The sequence below is a fragment of the Thalassophryne amazonica genome, chromosome 5 (genome assembly GCF_902500255.1).
Source record: "Thalassophryne amazonica chromosome 5, fThaAma1.1, whole genome shotgun sequence".
Taxonomy (NCBI): Eukaryota; Metazoa; Chordata; class Actinopteri; order Batrachoidiformes; family Batrachoididae; genus Thalassophryne; species Thalassophryne amazonica.
The window spans coordinates 4,137,351-4,158,912 of record NC_047107.1 but is presented as its reverse complement, the minus strand read 5'-3'; the positions used below and the strand labels follow the sequence as shown (position 1 = coordinate 4,158,912).

At 44.9% G+C, this 21,562-nt stretch overlaps 1 protein-coding gene across 1 annotated transcript in view; it reads right to left on the bottom strand.

Annotated features, from left to right (window-relative positions):
* LOC117509708 (histone-lysine N-methyltransferase SETD1B-A-like) overlaps nucleotides 1-21,562 on the bottom strand; it is a 105,948-nt gene that overhangs the window by 30,379 nt on the left and 54,007 nt on the right. The window contains exons 16-19 of the mRNA XM_034169427.1: nucleotides 9,819-10,730; nucleotides 3,255-3,412; nucleotides 3,051-3,176; nucleotides 2,624-2,743 (exon numbers count right to left, since the gene is read on the bottom strand). Coding sequence (XP_034025318.1) covers nucleotides 2,624-2,743; nucleotides 3,051-3,176; nucleotides 3,255-3,412; nucleotides 9,819-10,730 — 1,316 coding nt within the window. The remainder of the gene's footprint in view (nucleotides 1-2,623; nucleotides 2,744-3,050; nucleotides 3,177-3,254; nucleotides 3,413-9,818; nucleotides 10,731-21,562) is intronic.

Here is a 21,562-nt window from a genome sequence, read left to right as displayed (position 1 = left end):
CAGTACATGTTCATCCAACCACGTCTCAGTGAAGCACATGAGACTGCAGTCCTTATACAGCCTCTGGAAACAGGTTAGCGCTGCTAACTCCTCGGTCTTGTTGTGGAGAGACCTTACATTCTCCATGACCACAGACAGAATATAAGTCCTTTGTCCGTCCGCCCCTGCAGCCTCTCCATCTCTTCCGTATGTCCGCAGGTATGTCCAGGTGCTCAGCATAGCGGGGACCTGGCCCACTGTACACAGAGTCTGATCCCGGCTATAAACAATGGGATGTCCGGAGCTGGAAACAAAGGGATTTCCCCGCACTGCCTCAAATAGTGCCGAGAGCAGCATAAAACCGATCACAAAAGTAACAAAAGTGGGTTTCCCATGTGCATACTTGCACAGGGTACCACCCACTGCAAATAAAGACAAATAAGCACTATTAAAAAGTATTAAAAATAGCAAAAGTAGGAAAAGAGGGGGCAGAGCTGAAATAACAGGCAGCTGCATCGGCAGCACCATCTTAAAAAAAGATGGATCACCACTTTGTGAACAATTGCATGAAAAAATAGTCCAACAGTTTAAGAACAATGTTTCTCAACGTTCAATTGCAAGGAATTTAGGGATTCCATCATCTAGAGTCCATAATATAATCAGAAGATTCAGAGAATCTGGAGAACTTTCTACACGTAAGCAGCAAGGCCGAAAACCAACACTGAATGCCCATGACCTTCAATCCCTCAGGTGGCACTGCATTAAAAACCAACATCATTGTGTAAAGGATCTTACCGCGTGGGCTCAGGAACACTTCTGAAAACCATTGTCAGTTAACACAGTTTGTCGCTACAAGTGCAAGCTAAACCTCTACCATACAAAGTGAAAGCCAAACAACATCCAGAAACACCGCCACCTTCTCTGGGCCTGAGCTCATTTGAAATGGACAGACACAAAGTGGGTCTGATGAGTCCACATTTCAAATTGTTTTTGGAAATCATGGACATCGTGTCCTCCGGACAAAAGAAGAAAAAGACCATCAACACTGTTACCAGTACAAAGTTCAAAAGCCAGCATCTGTGATGGTATGGGGGTGTGTTAGTGCCCATGACATGGACAACTTACACATCTGTGATGGCACCATCATTGTGAAAAATGTAAGTAAAAACAGAATAAAATGATTTGCAAATTCTCTTCAACCTATATTCAGTTGAATACACCACAAAGACAAGATATTTAATGTTCAAACTGATAAAATGTATTGTTTTTGACCATCCAGATTGTTACCAGCGCAAAGTTCAAAAGCCAGCAACTATGATGGTATGGGGGTGTGTTAGTGCACATGGCATGGGCATCTTACACATCTGTGATGGCACCATCAATGCTGAAAGGTACATCCAGGTTTTGGAGCAACACATGCTGCCATCCAAGCAAAATCTTTTTCAGGGACGTCCCTACTTATTTCAGCAAGACGATGCCAAGCCACATTCTGCACGTGTTGAACAACTGAAGTACATCAAGCAAGAATGGGAAAGAATTCCACCTACAAAGCTTCAACAATTAGTGTCTAACAACAATTAGAGTGTTGTTAGAAGGAAAGGTGATGTAACACAGTGGTAAACATACCACTGTCCCAGCTTTTTTGAAACGTGTTGCAGGCATCTATTTCAAAATGAGCAAATATTTGCACAAAAACAATCAAGTTTATCAGTTTGAACATTAAATATCTTGTCTTTGTGGTGTATTCAATTGAATATAGGTTGAACAGGATTTGCAAATCAATGTATTCTGTTTTTATTTACATTTTACACAACGTCCTAACTTCAGTGGAATTGGGGTTGTACCATTAAAGCAAACAGAGCTGGGGTATTGGATCAGAAAAGTATTGGTATCGACAGATATCCAAATTCAGGTATCGGGATCGGATCGGAAGTGAAAAATTGTGCATCAGTGCACAATTGTGCACAAAAGTGACTGAAATGCAGCATTTCAGTCACTTTTAAGGACTGTGCGCATCCATGCCAGTAAAGCGCCTTTTGCCTTCTGTAAAACAATCTGCAGAAATGACCTCAGGTGCTATTGGTCCTGTGTGAACATATGCATCGCTGTTAGCCTGTGGAAGAGGAGTTTTATGCCCTTTATCTCAAGCATGGCGATGTGTAAAGATGCAAACTGTAAAGCACACTGTGCACCTTTGGGGCACCTCTTTTGTCACACCTATAATGAAGATTATGGTTCTGCATGCCGATACAATGTAATACGTAACTGTATGCAATACAATTTAATACAATGTCAGTGGGACGGGGCACATTTGTTTGTGCCTGCATGAAAGGTGTTCAGACTGCCGTCTCTGCTTTGTGCAGAGCTTATACAGCTTAAAAAACATCAGTGAAGCTGACAGATAACTTACAGCTACTTACAAAGTAAGTGTAGATGGTAAATCCAATCTTTCCCAGACGTTGGCACACAGACTGCAGAAGCCTGTCCCGGGTACAGTTTAATATTACGCCCACAGCATCGCTCACGCACACACGGACATCCCCCAAAACAATCAGAACATCCTAGTGGGAAGCTAATCCACTCCACAGGGAAAAGCAGCTCTGTCTAAATTCATCTTCCTGCTCCACACACGTGTTTGTCTCACCGGTCTGATGACATCACCCACGTACTCGATCACCATCTCGTCTGCAGCTATCGGCTCCATGGCAAACAGGCCCCACTCATGGATGTGACTCCGACTGAAACGAAGCTTCTTCTTGCGAAACTGAGGCACAGAGATGAGATCACACCCAAATCAGCCAAATGTCACTGATGTGAACACAGGTCCTGATCTGCTACAACTCCCACTGTTTCAGGTAATCACTTAAATCTGTGTAACCTGGGCACAACGACCAGGCGCCTGGGAAGACGAGACACTGTTCAGCTACTCACATGTGGATGAAAACTAATACAAGCAGTGAAATTCAGACCAAGTGACCATTATTCAGTAAAGTCACCGTGTTTTACATTTAGGTTCATGTGAAGCAAGGATTTAGAGATAATACTACGGTATTTCTTCACTAAAGTCTTACTTTAAGGTGGTTGAATTTGATCAGGTCACCGTCGCTGTTAAAAGACAACAGCAGGCGGCGCTGTTGGGACTTCAAGTCGAAGCCAGCACGCACAGAGTTCAGTGGCTGAGCTGGAATGGCTGTTACCTGGTGAAACACAGAACCTGACCCAGTCATTTCACTTAAAGCACGATGCAGGCTTTGTGAGGTTCAGTACTGCAGTACCTGATCACTTGTAGACAGAGCATCTGTGGCCAGTTTGAGGTATCTCATTTTAGCCTTCCTACTGATTTTGTAAAAACCTTCACTCCGAGCAGAACCAGTCCTGTGGATCCTCAGGCACCAACTGACTTCCTGATTTGGCTCTGTGCAGACTTTGGTCAGTGATTAAACGTTAAGGACATTAAGTGTCACGACTGTGATAACAACATAAACTACGGTTTACGGTCCAGTGGTGGGCACAGCTAACCAAAACGTTAGCTTCGATAACCGTCATTCTCTTATAAAACTAAACCAGTAAACCCCCCAAATTTTGGGGGGGAAATTACAGCTACAAGCTAAACTGATCATTTTTAGTATTGACTCTAGTACACTGGCAGCTACGGACACATCAACGAGCCAGCGCTTTTGTCTCAGATCAGCCTCTCAGACCTGGTGACCAGAGAGAAAGGAAGGGCAGCCAAAAAAAAATAATTTATTGTCACAGCCATACAGACTTGCAGACATATCACAGGAGTCATGCACAGCAAGGCAGTTTTGACTTATGGTTAAAATTTTAAACTAAAATTTTAAACTAATTCCAGACAAGCTATCCAGTAGATGGCAATGTTCATGGCAGTGTGAATACCAGTTGCCACACATTTGCTAAACGTGCTGAATTACAAACAGTAATTAACTGTTCCGGGGGCAGTCCTTAAAGCGACAGCAACAGTCCATAATCTCTCATCAGCCATTAAAATTTTCACAGAAAACCAGCTGAATTTCTCGAATGGTGTCCACTTCGATGTGCCTCACAGTTTTTGAAGAAATTTTGATCAAGCAAAGCACCAGTCTCTCAGGAAGTTGTCAGACAAAGAGATACTGACGGGAGGGGTAGACCACTCCTCACTCAAAGCCAGCCCACAGGCGAATGACGTAACCGACAGGTGTGAAAAAACTCACACATGCGCACGCGGGTTCAAGGTTGTCTGATGTAATCGCACGTGATTCAAATCCATATAGTTTTTGAAAAAAATAAAAAGGTACGTTTGTTTTATCACAGACCTCGTATAGCTTTAAAATGTGCTTTAACAACATTATGGCTATTTGTATATGAAGTCCACGTAATTCAGGCGAACTAATTGATGTGATGTCTACTGCTACGAGCACTATACCACTGATAACTTTAGAGAAAATACCAAAATAATAGTCAATCTTTTAGACATGTAACATCTGCCCCGTGGGAAACATGACTTACTTGCTTAGGGAGAAACATGGCTGGAATAAGGTCCCTGCTTCACCAACAAAGTGTTTGGAATAGATGTATTTCAGTGGAGAGCACAGCTAACCAAAAAGTTAGTTTCGATAACAGGTAATCAGCTAACTGAAAAGTTACCTTTTTTAACGCTAAACCGATAAACTGCCTAAAAACTTATCGGAAGCTACAGATAACCGATAACTTTAAATTTTGGCTCCTATACGCTCTCAACTACTAAGAAGCTGATATTGAGTTTAAACACCGCCAAAGCTTCTAACAGAACCAACGGCGATCACAAACCCAAACAGCCAATGAGCCACAGCACTTCAATTCAATTCAGTTTTATTTATATAGCGCCAAATCACAACAAACAGTTGCCCCAAGGCGCTTTATATTGTAAGGCAAGGCCATACAATAATTACGTAAAAACCCCAACGGTCAAAACGACCCCCTGTGAGCAAGCACTTGGTGACAGTGGGAAGGAAAAACTCCCTTTTAACAGGAAGAAACCTCCAGCAGAACCAGGCTCAGGGAGGGGCAGTCTTCTGCTGGGACTGGTTGGGGCTGAGGGAGAGAACCAGGAAAAAGACATGCTGTGGAAGAGAGCAGAGATCAATCACTAATGATTAAATGCAGAGTGGTGCATACAGAGCAAAAAGAGAAAGAAACAGTGCATCATGGGAACCCCCCAGCAGTCTACGTCTATAGCAACATAACTAAGGGATGGTTCAGGGTCACCTGATCCAGCCCTAACTATAAGCTTTAGCAAAAAGGAAAGTTTTAAGCCTAATCTTAAAAGTAGAGAGGGTGTCTGTCTCCCTGATCTGAATTGGGAGCTGGTTCCACAGGAGAGGAGCCTGAAAGCTGAAGGCTCTGCCTCCCATTCTACTCTTACAAACCCTAGGAACTACAAGTAAGCCTGCAGTCTGAGAGCGAAGCGCTCTATTGGGGTGATATGGTACTATGAGGTCCCTAAGATAAGATGGGACCTGATTATTCAAAACCTTGTAAGTAAGAAGAAGAATTTTAAATTCTATTCTAGAATTAACAGGAAGCCAATGAAGAGAGGCCAATATGGGTGAGATATGCTCTTCTCCTTCTAGTCCCCGTTAGTACTCTAGCTGCAGCATTTTGAATTAACTGAAGGCTTTTCAGGGAACTTTTAGGACAACCTGATAATAATGAATTACAATAGTCCAGCCTAGAGGAAATAAATGCATGAATTAGTTTTTCAGCATCACTCTGAGACAAGACCTTTCTAATTTTAGAGATATTGCGTAAATGCAAAAAAGCAGTCCTACATATTTGTTTAATATGCGCTTTGAATGACATATCCTGATCAAAAATGACTCCAAGATTTCTCACAGTATTACTAGAGGTCAGGGTAATGCCATCCAGAGTAAGGATCTGGTTAGACACCATGTTTCTAAGATTTGTGGGGCCAAGTACAATAACTTCAATTTTATCTGAGTTTAAAAGCAGGAAATTAGAGGTCATCCATGTCTTTATGTCTGTAAGACAATCCTGCAGTTTAGCACTTGTCTTTGTGCACTCTGCCCCCTGCTGTAGGAGAATGTCATTTACCCTGACAGGATACAGTGGTCCTGCAATGAGGCAGAGGTCCTGAAATGGAAAGCAGGTTTTAGTTATGGTTTTGCTTTAAAAATAAAATTATTCTGGATAGAATAACTACATTAATGTAAATTGTTAAAATGTACAAAGTGATATATAATACATATCTGTTAATTTTAAAATAATGCACTAATTCTGAAGATTTGAACATTAACACACAGATGCCCAGAGGGGATTATGGGTAACTAAGCCTCCGCTCATACTGATTGGTTAAAATTGGTTTAAATAAGTTGTCAGAAATTACTTTGGTTAAAATTCTAACCATAAGTTAAAACTGTATACCTCTGGATGACTTGGGTGCTATTGCCAACGTATTAGTATGGGGTCAAAAGAAATTCGTTTTTTTTCTTTTCTATGACCAGTTTTCCTTTGACTGCAGAGGATAGAGCAGTTTATTCTGGAACCAGCTCTTCTCTGTTTTGTAGAGGATAGAACTGCGCATCTACTACAAAAAACTATGTCTGCAAAAATGTTAGCGGTCTAAAAATTATCGGACCAAAACAAAAGATAATTGGTCTGATGATGGTTTTCAAAGTTATCTGAAAAGCTAATCCGATAATGAAAACATTATCTTTGATAATTAGCATTTAGCGGATTAGCGGAATTGTGCCCACCACTGATGTATTTGTCATTCTTGACATGTTTGTGGGAGAAATTTGGTTGACCACAAGCACAACTCAAGTCCACTGTTTGTACTTTTCAGTGGTTTCAAAGATGGGGAAAAGTTTACTCCTTCCATGTAATACTTTGCGGGTATCTTGAATTGAATGTCTGACACAGGCCAAAGCTACGGTGCTTTGTTGCCACCGTTTTTGGGTTGAAGGGCTATTCTGCAGAAAATAAAACGAAAAAGCCGACTTGGTCCTTTTAGGTGGAGGGAAAAGTTCAGTGCAGGCTTCGCCTCCTTCAGCCATGATCCACAGCTAGCTAACATTAGCTGCCTGTTTGTAAACAGAAACAGAGGTGCGCAATAGGGGGAAGGGCGGCAGCATCTGCGTCCGCTCTGCCTGTCAAGAATTCTCATAACCCGCTCATACTGTAGGGACAGTATAACCGAAAATTTTACTGGTTTTCATACCGTGGCTTTTTCATACCGCGCGGTATACCGTGAAACCGGTTATCGGCCCATGTCTAGTATGGAGTGGACTAACTTACAGGGCTGTTGGAATAGGACAGCAACATAAGACTGTTTTCAAAGTGCAACACCTCGAAACCATAGAGCCATGAAAGGCTCATTAAAAGTCTGCTAACGAGTCTTTCATTGGATTCAGGTGTGTTGGAGCAGGGAGACAACTAAGAGTGTCAGGAAGGTGGCTCTCAAGGACCGAACTTGGCCACCCCTGCCATAGAGAATAATATGAACTACACAGCATAGAGTAAATATAGATTAATATGAAACAATAGATGCTTTTTCTGTCATCACTCGCTCAATTTTCAACATTAGAAAAATGTTGGCAAATCTGCACATTTGTCCATGCACGAGTAGTAAAAAAATACTGCACTGTGTCACAGATTTGGTCAGAGTTTACTGCTCTGCATGGTCATATGGTATGTTAATGCACTAGTTGTGGAGTGTGGCGACCATTCCTTCATTTTTTCATTTTCTGCCCCTTATCCAGTTTCGAGTCACAGTCTGAGCAGACTAAGCAGCCCCACCACATGCTTCCCTAACCTTAGCCAAGTCCTGTAACTCTTCTCAGGGAATCCTAAGGCCTTTCCAAGCCTGCTGGAAAATATAACCCTTCCAACGTGTCCTGCATCTTCCCTGGGGCCTCCTTCCAGTTGGACGCGCATGGAAGACCTCCCTAGGGAGAGGTCTAGGGGGCATCCTCACCAGATGACCAAAACACATCAACTGGCTCCTTTCAATGTGAAGAAACATTGGCTCCACTGTCTCCCAGATATTCGAGCCTCTCACCCCCTCCAGGAATACAAGCCCAGATACCCGACGGAGGAATCTCATTTCCACCACTTGTATCCACGACGTTATTCTTTTGGTCATTACAGGTGAGGATAGGAGCATGAATCGACAGGTAAATTGAGATCCTCGCCTTTTCGCTCAGGTCCTTCTTCACCACAACGGTCAGGTACAGCTTCCATAAAACATCAGACACCTCCACGTTAATTTGTCTATCGATCTCATGCTCCAACTTAACCCCACTTGTGGACAAGACCCCAAGATACACCGGGGGCAATACCTCTTCCTGACCCAGAGGGGACAATCCATTCTCAAACCTGCTCAGTGCGCATCGGTGGTCACTGCCTGATGAAGCCAACAGAACCACATCATCCACAAAGAGCAAAGATGCAACTCTGATGTCACCAAACTGGACACCCTCAGGTGCCTGAGTGTGCCTTGAAATCTCATCGGTGAACATCACGAACAGGATTGTTGCAAAGAGGTATTCCCGGTGGAGTCTAGCACTCACTGTAAACAGGTCGGATGTAATGCAGAGAATACAGAAACAGCTCCTACTTCGGTCATATAGGGGCTGGATTGCGCATTGCAGCAGTTCCGTACCCCATTCTCCCACAATACCCCTCACAAGACACCTCAAGGAACCCAGTCATACGCCTTTTCCAAGTCCACAAAACACATGTAGACTGGCTGGTCATTCTCCCAAGACCCTTCTAATAGGCTTGAAAGCGTAAAGAACTGGTCCACAATTCCACAACCAGGACAGAACCTGCATTGCTCCTTCTGAATCTGAGGTTTGACTAATGGTTAAAGTCTCCCCTCCCAGTACCCTAGCACAGGCTTTCCTAGGGAACTTAAGAAGTGTGATTCTACTATAATCTTTTTAAAGATGAGGACCACCAGAGGTACTGTCCTCAGTTTCCATGCAATGTTGTATAAGCATGTCAGCCATGACAGCGCAACAACATCCAGAGACAGTTTAGCAGCTCTCCACCCCAGCTGAACACAGTCTAGGTTGGGAACCACCTCCCTTTTCTGACTCCACTGACAGTTTGCCAGAACAGCTTTGAGGCTGACCAAAAGTCTTTGTCTATGGCCTCTCCAAACTGCTCCTATACTCAAGTTTTTGCCTAAGCCACAGCTGAAGCCGCAGTCCTTCTGGCCTGCCGGTACATGTCCGTCAACCAGACACGAAAGGCCTCCTTCTTCAGCCTGACAGCTTCCCTTACTGCCGGTGTCCACCAGCACGTTCTTGGATTACCACCACGATAAGCACCGACAACCGTCTGGTCACAGTACAAAGCAGCTGCCACAACAATGGAGGCCTTGAACACGGACCACTGTGCATCCATGTCCCAAGCCTCTCTCGGATATGAGAGAAACTTCTTCAGCTGAAGGCCCTCTGGACAGGCTCTTCTACTAAATGTTCCCAGAAAACCCTCAACACACGTTTTGGTGACCAGTTTTAATTTTTTTTTTTTTTTTTTTTTTAAGTAGCTGGGGCACACAGCCTTAGTAGGTGGAAGTCACCGCTGGCCACCCATGTAAAATATTGAAAATGTCAATCTGGTTAAATTAGAGATATCTCGCTCAGTGTACTGTTCTTTCAAGCAGCTGCTAAAGTGGATAAGTTTAAGATGAAATGGTTTTAAAAACCAATTCTACTCTGTATCTTGATTTTGGACTTGGCTGGAGAAGAATTCATCAGTTAATTTTAAAAATGTACCTGCTGTACTTTAAATGTTGGATTTATTCGGACTGTAACTTAAATTTTGAAGGATATGAGGATGATGTTTCCAGATGGTGCCTTTGAGCCAGCTGAGATTTTTTTTGTGCAATGTCAGTCTTCTGTATGTGGACTTGAGGAGTCGTGCGTCTTCCTCGTCGAGGCCATCCTTCCAGACGCTGTGAAGGATTCTGGCCTCTTCACACACTGAACGAGCTCTGCTCAGCTGGCAGGAAGAGAAACGTGAATGGCCATAATGGCCAACTCTTGCATTTAATTGCTGCCATTTCTGTATGTTCCACCTCCGCTGCAGTGTCCTCAGTCCTTGCTGCACTAAAATCTTGTTTGTCTCGCTTGTTTTGTCTTCATCCAGAAGTCCAGGAACATTCTCCAGCCCCTGTAAGGGCCTACCTGAACCCATCCACCCAAGAGGGTCCTCATCACATAAAGGTGCCTCTGAGGTCATCATGGATCTACTTGGGAGAACAAAGTCTCTTCCAGGAGTCTTTGGGGCGCAGATGTACAGGATGCTGGATGAGGGTGGACATGGCACTGTGCTGGTAGCCTCCTGGTCCGGCGATGCTGGGCCTCTTGTAGAAGTGTACTCTGTCCATCCATACCTCTCATCTGTTCCAGGGGTTCTGGGTACATCCTGGTCTGATGGGTATGAAGGAGTGAGAGCAAGCTCACTGTTTGCTGAGCAATGGGAGAGGTGTTCATCAGTGAAGACCTCACTGTCCACTTCATCCACTGTCCCTCTGCCGGGCGTGTGTGGGTGCTCCTCCTCTTCCTCCCCAGCAGCAGCAGGTGATGGAGCTTTGTTTCGCAGGGGGAGGTCCGGCTCACTGTCCGCCAAGTAGCCAGTGGGAGTGAGAGGCCTCAGACTCTCCACCATCCAGTCACAGCTCTCCATCTGTACACTAAGATCAGGCTCCACCAGTACTGAGTGAAAAGGAAACAGTGAAGATCAGCAAGAATGAAAACAATTGTTTTAGCTTTTTTAACTACAAATTAGATGGAGTCAAGTCAAGTCTGGGAGCATGCACTGGTCCTGGACTTGCATGCATCCACAACACCATGGTACCACCTTAGGTCCTGGATGGCAACTACCCATGCAGACAACCGGCCCATTCCCACATCTCTAAAATAACCATTTATCTGGTGCAGTCAGATGAAAGGCGGGCACGTCCTCCAGCTGCTGGGGTAGTCAACAGTCAGGCACTTGCGTGGTGGATTGTGCAGACAGAAATGGGCCAAATGACCAAAATGTCCAAGCGAGTGATACTCATCATCCTAGTCTCTCAGTAACCGCTCGTTTGATACAAAATTATTCCAGTGGTACACAAACATCTTCCAAAGCAGTGTCTCACAGATTAGCACAGTACCACTAATCTGCTAACCGCTAATTTTCATTAGCCGATTATCTTTTCAGCTAATTTTGAAAACCACCAGGGGATTAATTAGTTTCTGCTAAATTTAGTTCCACTATCTTTCAGTCCGCTAACATTTCTTTGCTGGCACAGTGAGTAAGACTGAAATGCTTGTAAACCCTAAAAACAAACATTAACTTCTGTCTGCAAAGTGTTTTGCAACAGCCAGGCTGCTGTAAGGAACTCAGCCCTCCACCTTAAGCCAGCAGGAGGAGGTGGGCCGGCTGACAGTGCAGCTGGGGAGAAAAAAAAATTTACTTTCAACATGCGGCAGCTCAGCTCATTGGCAGAAGAGGTACAGTAGTGTTCAGAATAATAGTAGTGCTATGTGACTAAAAAGATTAATCCAGGTTTTGAGTATATTTCTTATTGTTACATGGGAAACAAGGTACCAGTAGATTCAGTAGATTCTCACAAATCCAACAAGACCAAGCATTCATGATATGCACACTCTTAAGACTATGAAATTGGGCTATTAGTAAAAATAGTAGAAAAGGGGGTGTTCACAATAATAGTAGTGTGGCATTCAGTCAGTGAGTCTGTCAATTCTGTGGAACAAACAGGTGTGAATCAGGTGTCCCCTATTTAAGGATGAAGCCAGCACCTGTTGAACATGCTTTTCTCTCTGAAAGCCTGAGGAAAATGGGACGTTCAAGACATTGTTCAGAAGAACAGTGTAGTTTGATTAAAAAGTTGATTGGAGAGGGGAAAACTTATACGCAGGTGCAAAAAATTATAGGCTGTTCATCTACACTGATCTCCAATGCTTTAAAATGGACAAAAAGAAAAAAAAAACAGAAACGCGAGGAAGAAAACGGTAAACAACCATCAAAATGGATAGAAGAATAACCAGAATGGCAAAGGCTCACCCATTGATCAGCTACAGGATGATCAAAGACAGTCTGGAGTTACCTGTAAGTGCTGTGACAGTTAGAAGACGCCTGTGTGAAGCTAATTTATTTGCAAGAATCACCCGCAAAGTCCCTCTGTTAAATAAAAGACATGTGCAGAAGAGGTTACAGTTTGCCAAAGAACACATCAACTGGCCTAAAGAGAAATGGAGGAATATTTTGTGGACTGATGAGAGTAAAATAGTTCTTTTTGGGTCCAAGGGCCACAGACAGTTTGTGAGATGACCCCCAAACTCTGAATTCAAGCCACAGTTCACAGTGAAGACAGTGAAGCATGGTGGTGCAAGCATCATGATATGGGCATGTTTCTCCTACTATGGCGTAGTATTGCATACCAGGTATCATGGATCAGTTTGGATATGTCAAAATACTTGAAGAGGTCATGTTGCCTTATGCTGAAGAGGACATGCCCTTGAAATGGGTGTTTCAACATGACAATGACCCCAAGCACACTAGTAAACCAGCAAAATCTTAGTTCCAAACCAACAAAATTAATGCCTCGCAGATGTGAAGAAATCATGAAAAACTGTGGTTATACAACTAAATACGAGTTTAGTGATTCACAGGATTGCTAAAAATGCAGTTTGAACATAATAGTTTTGAGTTTGTAGCATCAAGAGCAGATGCTACTATTATTGTGAACACCCCCTTTTCTACTTTTTTTTTTTACTAATAGCCCAATTTCATAGCCTTAAGAGTGTGCATATCATGAATGCTTGGTCTTGTTGGATTAGTGAGAATCTACTGAATCTACTGATACCTTGTTTCCCATGTAACAATAAGAAATATACTCGAACCCTGGATTAATCTTTTTAGTCACATAGCACTACTATTATTCTGAACACTACTGTAAATCACAACGCTACATTCATGGTTCACCATGCTTCTCATGGTCACAACATAACTCTTCACCAAACTAACTACATTCCTTGAACTAGAAAAACTCAACAAATCTATAACACGAACAACACTCCTAATCTAACATGTACTACAGTAATCATAATAAAAAACAAACCCCGAACTCCCATAATGCATTGCTGCAATGCATTATGATCAACAGTGTGTCTGCTTTAAAAGACAGCGTGTACATGCAAACCTTTACTGTTTTTAAGTTAAAAAAAACCCGAACACTTATTTATGGAGTTAAATTTGTCTCATTAATACCTGCAAATACTCCTTGATTTGCACACGTGTTTTGTGATCCACAAACACAAATTTCAGATTTTAAATGTGTTGGTTTTTACAAACGTGTGTATTTCGTAAATATGTCATTTTTTCCATTTGTAAAAAACAAACAAAAAAAATGCATTTGCAAAACTGAAAATTCTGTTTGTGAAATGTGACTCAGCATGTTGGCTGCTTTTCACACCCCCATCCAGTAGATGGCAGTGTTATATGCATTTTGATGGGGGTTAGGGGTGATAAGCCGTAGAGTGCCTTAATTGAGACAGTGGCATCAACTCAGAACATGGTGCCATTTTGGTTCCAACTGCGCTGAACTACTGAATTTATGTTTTCAGCATTTTTTAAAATCATTTAACCACATACAGCAACACATCCAGGTACAGGTGCTATCAAAATAAATATCAAAATAGTTAAACTATCAAATTACATAAATTTATAATTTATGATGATTTATTTAATTAATGGGAGCTTCTGAACTGCCCTTAGTCTGACCCAACACCTAGGACCTGTTTGCATTCGGAGACCCTACCAGGGGCACTAAGCCCCCGACAACATAGCTCCTATGATCATCCGGGTATGCAAATTCCCCCACCATGATAAGGTGCCAGCGAGGTCTTCAGAAGCTCCCATGAACCAGTATAAAATCAAGGACCGAGATTTTGCCCGGTATGGCAGAGCCGGGGCCCCACTCTTTAGCCAGGCCTGGGGTTGGAGCTCGCGTACGAGCGCCTGGTGGTCGGGCCTTGGCCCAAGGGGCCCGGCCGGGCTCAGCCCAAAAGAGCGATGTGGGCCCGCCCTCCTGTGGGTTCACCACCTGCAGACCATGGGGGTCAGGTGCAGAGAGCATTGGGTGGCAGACGAGGGCGGGTGGCCCGGCGGCCCGGTCCGCACTCACAGTCCCTGTCTGTTGGGATGTGGAACTTCAGCTCACTGGGGGGAAGGAGCCTGAGCTTGTGCGGGAGGTTGAGAGATACCGACTAGAGATAGTCGAGCTCACCCCCATGCACAGCTTGGGCTCTGGTACCCAACTCCTGGAGAGAGGCTGGACGCTCCACTTTTCTGGCGTTGCCCACGGGGAGAGGCAGAGAGCTGGGGTAGAATTGCTTATTGCTCCCCCGTTCAGTTGCCATGTGTTGGAGTTCACCCCGGTGAATGAGATGGTCGAGTCCCTACGCCTTCGGGTCGGGGACAGGTCTCTCACTGTTGTCTCGGCCTACGGCCGAATGGCAGTGCAGAGTACCCGACCTTCTTGGAGTCCCTGGGAGGGGCACTCGATAGTGCTCCGACTGGGGACTCCATTGTTGTCCTGGGGGATTTCAATGCCCACGTGGGCGGCGACAGTGAGACCTGGAGGGGGTGATCGGGAAGCATGGCCTCCCCGATCTGAACCTGAGTGGTGTTCAGTTGTTGGACTTCTGTGCTAGTCACAGTTTGTCCATCACGAACACCATGTTTTAGCACAAGCGTGTCCATAAGTGCACGTTGCACCAGGACACCCTGAGGCGGAGGTCGATGATCGACTTTGTAGTTGTATCACCTGACCTTCGGCCACGTGTCTCCGACACTCGGGTGAAGAGGGGGATGAGCTGTCGACCGATCACCACCTGGTGGTGAGCTGGATCCGCTGGGAGGGGAGGAAGCCGGTCAGACCTGGCAGGCCCAAACGTATCATGAGGGTCTGCTGGGAATGACTGGCGGAACCCTGTGTCAGCAAGGTCTTCAACTCCCACCTCTGGGAGAGCTTCTCCCAGATCGCGGGGGAGGTTGGAGACATGGAGTCCGAGTGGACCATGTTCTCCACCTCTATTGTCGATGCGGCCGCTCGTAGCTGTGGTCGCAAGGTCTCTGGTGCATGTCATGGCTGCAATCTCTGAACCCGGTGGTGGACGCCGGAAGTAAGGGATGCTGTCAAGCTGAAGAAGGAGTTCTACTTGTCTTTGTTGGTAAGTGGGACCCCGGAGGCAGCTGACAGGTACCGGCAGGCCAAGCGTGCTGCAACCCGTGCAGTCGCAGAGGCAAAAACTCGGGTCTGGGAGGAGTTCGGGGAGGCCGTGGAGGAGGACTATCAGTCAACCTCTAAGAAATTCTGGCAAACCATCCGACGCCTCAGGAGGCGGAAGCAGCTATCCACCGGCACTGTCTATGATGTGGGTGGGGAGCTGTTGACCCTGACTGGGGATGTTGTCGGGCGGTGGAAGGAATACTTCGAGGATCTCCTCAATCCCATCGTCAACTCTTCCAAAGAGGAAGCAGAGACTCGGGACTCAGAGGCGGACTCATCTATCACCCAGGCCTAAGTCACAGAGGTGGTCAGAAAGCTCCTCGGTGGCAAGGCTCCTGGGGTGGATGAAATCCGTCCTGAGTACCTTAAGTCTCTGGATGTTGTGGGACTGTCTTGGTTGAGACGCCTCTGCAACATCGCGTGGCGGTCGGGGACAGTGTCTCTGGAAATTGGGACCGGGGTGGTGGTCCCTTTGTTTAAGAAGGGGGACTGGAGGGTGTGTTCCAACTATAGAGGATCACACTCCTCAGCCTCCCCGGTAAGGTCTATTCCAGAGTACTGGAGAGGAGAATTCGACCGATAGTCGAACCTTGGATTCAGGAGGAGCAGTGTGGTTTTCGTCCTGGTCGCAGCACACTGGACCAGCTCTACACCCTCCATCGGGTGCTCGAGGGTTCATGGGAGTTTGCCCAACCAGTCCACATGTGCTTTGTGGATCTAGTGAAAGCGTTCGACCGTGTCCCTCGGGGCACCCTGTGGGGGGTGCTCCTGGAGTACAGGGTCCGGGGTCCTTTGCTAAGGGCTATCCGGTCCTTGTGCGACCGCAGCAGGAGCTTGGTTCGCATTGCTGGTAGTAAGTCAAACCTGTTTCCAGTGCACGTTGGCCTCCGCCAGGGCTACCTTTTGTCAACGGTTCTGTTCATTACCTTTATGGACAGAATTTCTAGCTGCAGAGGGGGTCCGGTTTGGGAACCACAGAATCTCATCTCTGCTGTTTGCGGACGATGTGGTTCTGTTGGCTTCGTCAAATCAGGACCTTCAGTGTGCACTGGGGCGGTTTGCAGCCGAGTGTGAAGTGTCCGGGATGAAGATCAGCACCTCCAAATCCAAGGCCATGGTTCTCGACCGGAAAAAGGTGCCTTGCCCTCTTCAGGTCGGTGGAGTGTCCTTGCCTCAAGTGGAGGAGTTTAAGTATCTCGGGGTCTTGTTCATGAGCGAGGGATGGATGGAGCGTGAGATCGACAGACGGATCGGTGCAGTGTCTGCAGTGATGCGTCGCTGTATCGGACCGTCGTGGTGAAGAGAGAGCTCAGCAGGGGGGCAAAGCTCTCGATTTACTGATCGATCTACGTTCTGACTCTCACCTATGGTCATGAGATTTGGCTCATGACCGAAAGAACGCAAGTTCAAGCGGCCGAGATGAGTTTCCTCCGCAGGGTGGCTGGGCGCTCCCTTAGAGATAGGGTGAGAAGCTCGGTCACTCGGGAGGAGCTCGGAGTCGAGCCGCTGCTCCTCCATGTCGAAAGTAGCCAGCTGAGGTGGCTCGGGCATCTTTTCCAGATGCCCCCTGGGTGCCTCGCTGGAGAGGTGTTCCGGGCAGGTCCCATTGGGAGGAGGCCCCGGGGAAGAACCAGGACACGCTGGAGGGACTACGTCTCTTGGCTGGCTTGGGAACGCCTCAGGGTTCCCCCGGAGGAGCTGGGGGATGTGTGTGTGGATCAGGAGGTCTGGGCGGCTTTGCTTGAGCTGCTGCCCCCGCGACCTGACTCTGGATAAGGCAGAAGAAAATGGATGGATGGATGGATATTTAATTAATTTATAGCCTGATTTATGCAGCTGCAGCTCTGTAACTCCGTGTCATGCAATGACGTGCTTGATAGTTTTAAAGTTCTTTATCTCTGGATTTTGCTTTATTCTGGACTAATATGACCCTCAACAAGATTTTCTTTCTACAATCATCACCTCCAAATCAAAGGTAAGCTGTACAATTTCCTCTTTTACCGACTTCGTGCTGTAAAGGTGCAGACTTTTCTGATCCATTTTTAATCACACTGCACACAATATGATGGCAGACGAAGGAGTGAAAGCAGCAAAGTGTCAAATCACAGCCTTTTGTGTCAGATTTAACAGGCTGCGGGTCTGAGTGTGAGCACAGTGTGAAAAAATCAACGGTCGGGCATGGAAATGACTCTGGTCCCACTTTCTTTAAGTCGTCGAGTGTCAGCAATAAACTTTAACTTGTACCTCTGCACATCCAGACTGCTTGGGGTTTTTAATGGAAATACATTGTGATCGGACGAGAAATTTTATCTGATGTGAGTGAAAAATACATTATACGAAATCCGTTACGGTGTTTATTACATGGAAAACAATACAAAAACTGGGACTGGGACTTTTTTGGTCTGGTGACTGCGAATATCTGGTTTATATGATGACGGTTTAGGTGAGTATGGGACTGAACAATAAATTTACCTCTCAAAGCTTTGATGATGAAACTAATAATCCCACACAGCTGACTTTATTTTCCCAAATTTTTCTTCTGTTCTGATCTGAAGGGAATCTGTACATCTTGAAGCCCTTGTTGTGTCTATTTGTGCATTCAAATGCACAACAACCCGGCATTTTCAGGGAATAAATAAATAAAATAGCTGGATTTACATGCAGACAGATTAACAGCGAATGCTAATTTGAACCCAAGATGGCACCAGGAGTCCATTTTTTTTTTCGACTTGTCATATCATACTGTCTCAATTAAGGCACACTAATAAGCCAAATCTGATTTCCCATAATGCCTTTTGGGTGCTTGTGTCGGTTTAACGCTCAAACCTTCTTTATTCTTTCTTCTTCATTACTTTAAAAGAGCCATATTTTCAACTTGTAAAAATGACAGAGTTGCTGTTAACGTGTTGATAAACTGTCTGTTTTAAATGAAACCATGAGTGAAAGTGCCTTGCCTTTGATCTACACTGCCACTGTGAAAGGTACAGTAAGTGAGACGCCTTTGTAGCAGCTGACAGGGTGTTTAAAGACACAAGTGTTGTATTGAATTTACACAGAAGCCTCTGCGGTGCTAAAAGTCACTGACAGTGTGCCAAGTCAATATTGAAAGTTAGTGACTAGCTGTAACTTCTGCAGCCTTTTTAGGAGTTTATCTGTCAGAATTAGTGCATTATTCAACATTAAAAGATATATGTTATATTTTAACTTTGTACAAATGACAGAATTGACATTAATGAAGTTATTCTATCAGTATTCACACCAAACAGTCAACATGACTTTATTTTCCAAGACCTCCGACTGACCAGAGCCTTGTGATTGGTAGAGAGCTGGCTTTGTGGCTGCTCTCAGGGTGCTTCTGTGCTGGAAGCCATGTAGTAAACAAGAGGTTCCAGCAGGGGGCAGGATGTTCAAAGACAGACGTGTGGGCTCATTGTTTTGGTCTGTTGTTGTTTTTAATGCTACTAGAAGCGATCGTGGTGTTAAAACTCAAAATTCAGTTTATTAGTAGTTGTAAATGTACCAGAGACAATACTGGAATTTATCGGTTATCTGTAACTTCCAATACATTTTTGGGTGGTTTATCGTTTTATCTTTATCAAAGATAACTTTTCAGATATCTGATTATCTGTTATCGAAGTCAATTGTTTGGTTATCTGTGCCCACCACTGCCCTTCACCGATAACACAATTGAAGCCAGCTAGCGCCTAAAGGAGGAATTGCATGCCATTTGTGAAAAATCGGAGCCGCCTCAAACGCCTCGTACACCTGTCGCTACAACCATTTGTGCACACAAGCGGCCGAAAGACAGCGAATGCCCTGCAAGTGCCCATTCAATCCCCCTCTTGGCAGGTGTTGGGCAGATTCCAGTTGCCACACATGAACCTCTAACATCGCTCGCTGCACACTTACAAAAGGTGTGGCTATTTGCACATCTGGTATGAAAGTAGAGAGCAGGTGACCACATTTGACCTGTCTGTGACAAGTGTTTAACTGCCACACGAAAGTGGCGTAACCTAAGAACACACATGGGTGTGATTGTGCCGAACCCCCAACACACACACACACACACACAAATGGCGTGTGGAGTGTCACCTTTATCATTGTTTGCCCCCCCCAACCCAACACAAATGGCTTGTGGAGTGTGTCGTTCCCATCCCACCAACACACACCATGTATCCAAGATTGTCAGCTGAAGGTCCTGGAATCTGGTCACTGTCCAGCGTAGAGTGGTGCTGAAACAGCTGACCGCTGTGTACTGCAACTCAGCTGGAGAACACACAACGCACGTGTGTGCCGGTGCTCATGCCCTCACAAGGACCGGCCAGTGTCTGAGTGCGCGGCATGGTGTGATGCAGCCGGCCAGCTGATGTCACTGTCATGTTAATTGTAGTTTACATGGCAGACAGAAAAAGTGGAAATGAAATAAAACAAATAAGGGTGAAGGTGTGAACTCATTCATTTGTGATCGCTTTGCTGTAGACCAGGGGTAGGTAACCTGTTCCAGAAAGAGCCATGAGGGTGCAGGTTTTCTTTGCAGCCACTGACTCCACCAGGTGATTTTACTGATTAATATCACTTTGAGCAGATGGAATCAGTTAATCAGTGAAATCACCTGGTGGAGTCAGTGGCTGCAAAGAAAACCTGCACCCTCATGGCTCTTTCTGGAACAGGTTGCCTACCCCTGCTGTAGACATACGGCACATGTCGTGCACGGAAGGCTACAGGCCCGGATAACATCTCAGGTCGGCTGATCAAGGAACGCGGCGACCAGCTGGCCAACGTGCTCATGGACACTGTCAACACTTCACTCACCCCGGCCGTCACCCCCCCATGCTTCATGTCAGCCACAATCATTCCAGTGGCCACAAAGCCAACCATTACGTGCCTTAATGAATTTTGCCCTGTTGCGCTCACATCGATTCAAAAACAGTTATTTTCCACTTGCCATCAGACTGTTAAATGCCACTTAACCCCACTTCCCTGCCCTCCTCTGGACTGTTGGTACTGTTTGAAGAAAACTTGAGTGCAATACTCCAGACACCGCTGTTAACTATATTTTTAATTATTTTGATACTACTTTTAAATTTAGCTCTATTGCACTAATTTATATACAGAGAGAGATATATTTTATAGGTATTTATAACTTGTTTCAGTTTTTGCTGTATACTCCGCCAGCCGCCAGGGTATCGTGCATGCTGGCACGACCGTGCGTCCCTCCCTACAGCAGGTGGAATGTTTCGTGGTTCCCCATTTCATTTTTGGTTTGTGGATTTTCTTCCAGTTTCTGCATCTTTTGTGTTATGTGTGAAGGGGCCCTAAGCAGTGGGTCACCCCTCTGAGTCTAGTCGCTTGAGGTTTCTTCCTTATTATCACCAAAGGGAGTTTTTTTTTGCCATTATCGCTTGTGTGCTTGCTCAGGGGGTTAGTAAGGTTAGACCTTACCCATGTGAAGCACCTTGAGGCAGTGTTGTTGTGATTTGGCACTATGTAAATCAATTTAATTGAATTTAAAAAAATAACTTGTTCACAATATCATTGTACGTATGAGGGGAGGTGATGATCTAGTGGTTAAGTGTTGGGCTTGAGACCAGAAGATACTCAGTTCAAATCCCAGCCTGACCAGAAAATCACTAAGAGCCCTTGGGCAAGGTCCTTAATCCCCTAGTTGCTCCCAGTGTGTAGTGAGCGCCATGTGGCAGCACCCTGACATTGGGGTCAATGTGAGGCACTGATGTGTAAAGCACCTTGAGTGTCTGATGCAGATGGAAAAGCGCTTTATAAATGCAGTCCATTTATGAAACAGATTCATTTTGTGTTATAGATTATCTCTAAGGGTGTTTTTAAAACAGTAAAACTCACATAATATGGATTCAGGTGGACAAGTAAATTTTGTCCATTATAAACCAAATACGTTAAATGTATAAAATGGACAAAATCCATTACGTGTACAGTTGTATGCAAAGGTTTGGGCACCCCTGATAATTTTCATGATTTTCTTTTATAAATCATTGGTTGTCTGGATCAGAAATTTCAGTTAAATATATCATATAGCAGATGAACACACTGATATTTGAGAAGTGAAATGAAGTTTTTAGTATTTACAGAAAGTGTGCAATAATTCTTTAAACAAAATTAGGCAGGTGCATAAATCTGGGCACCCTTGTCATTTTATTGATTTGAATACATTTAGCACTAATTATTGGAACACAAAATTGGTTTGTAAGCTCACTGACCCTTGACGTCCTTACACATGTGAATCCAATCATGAGACAG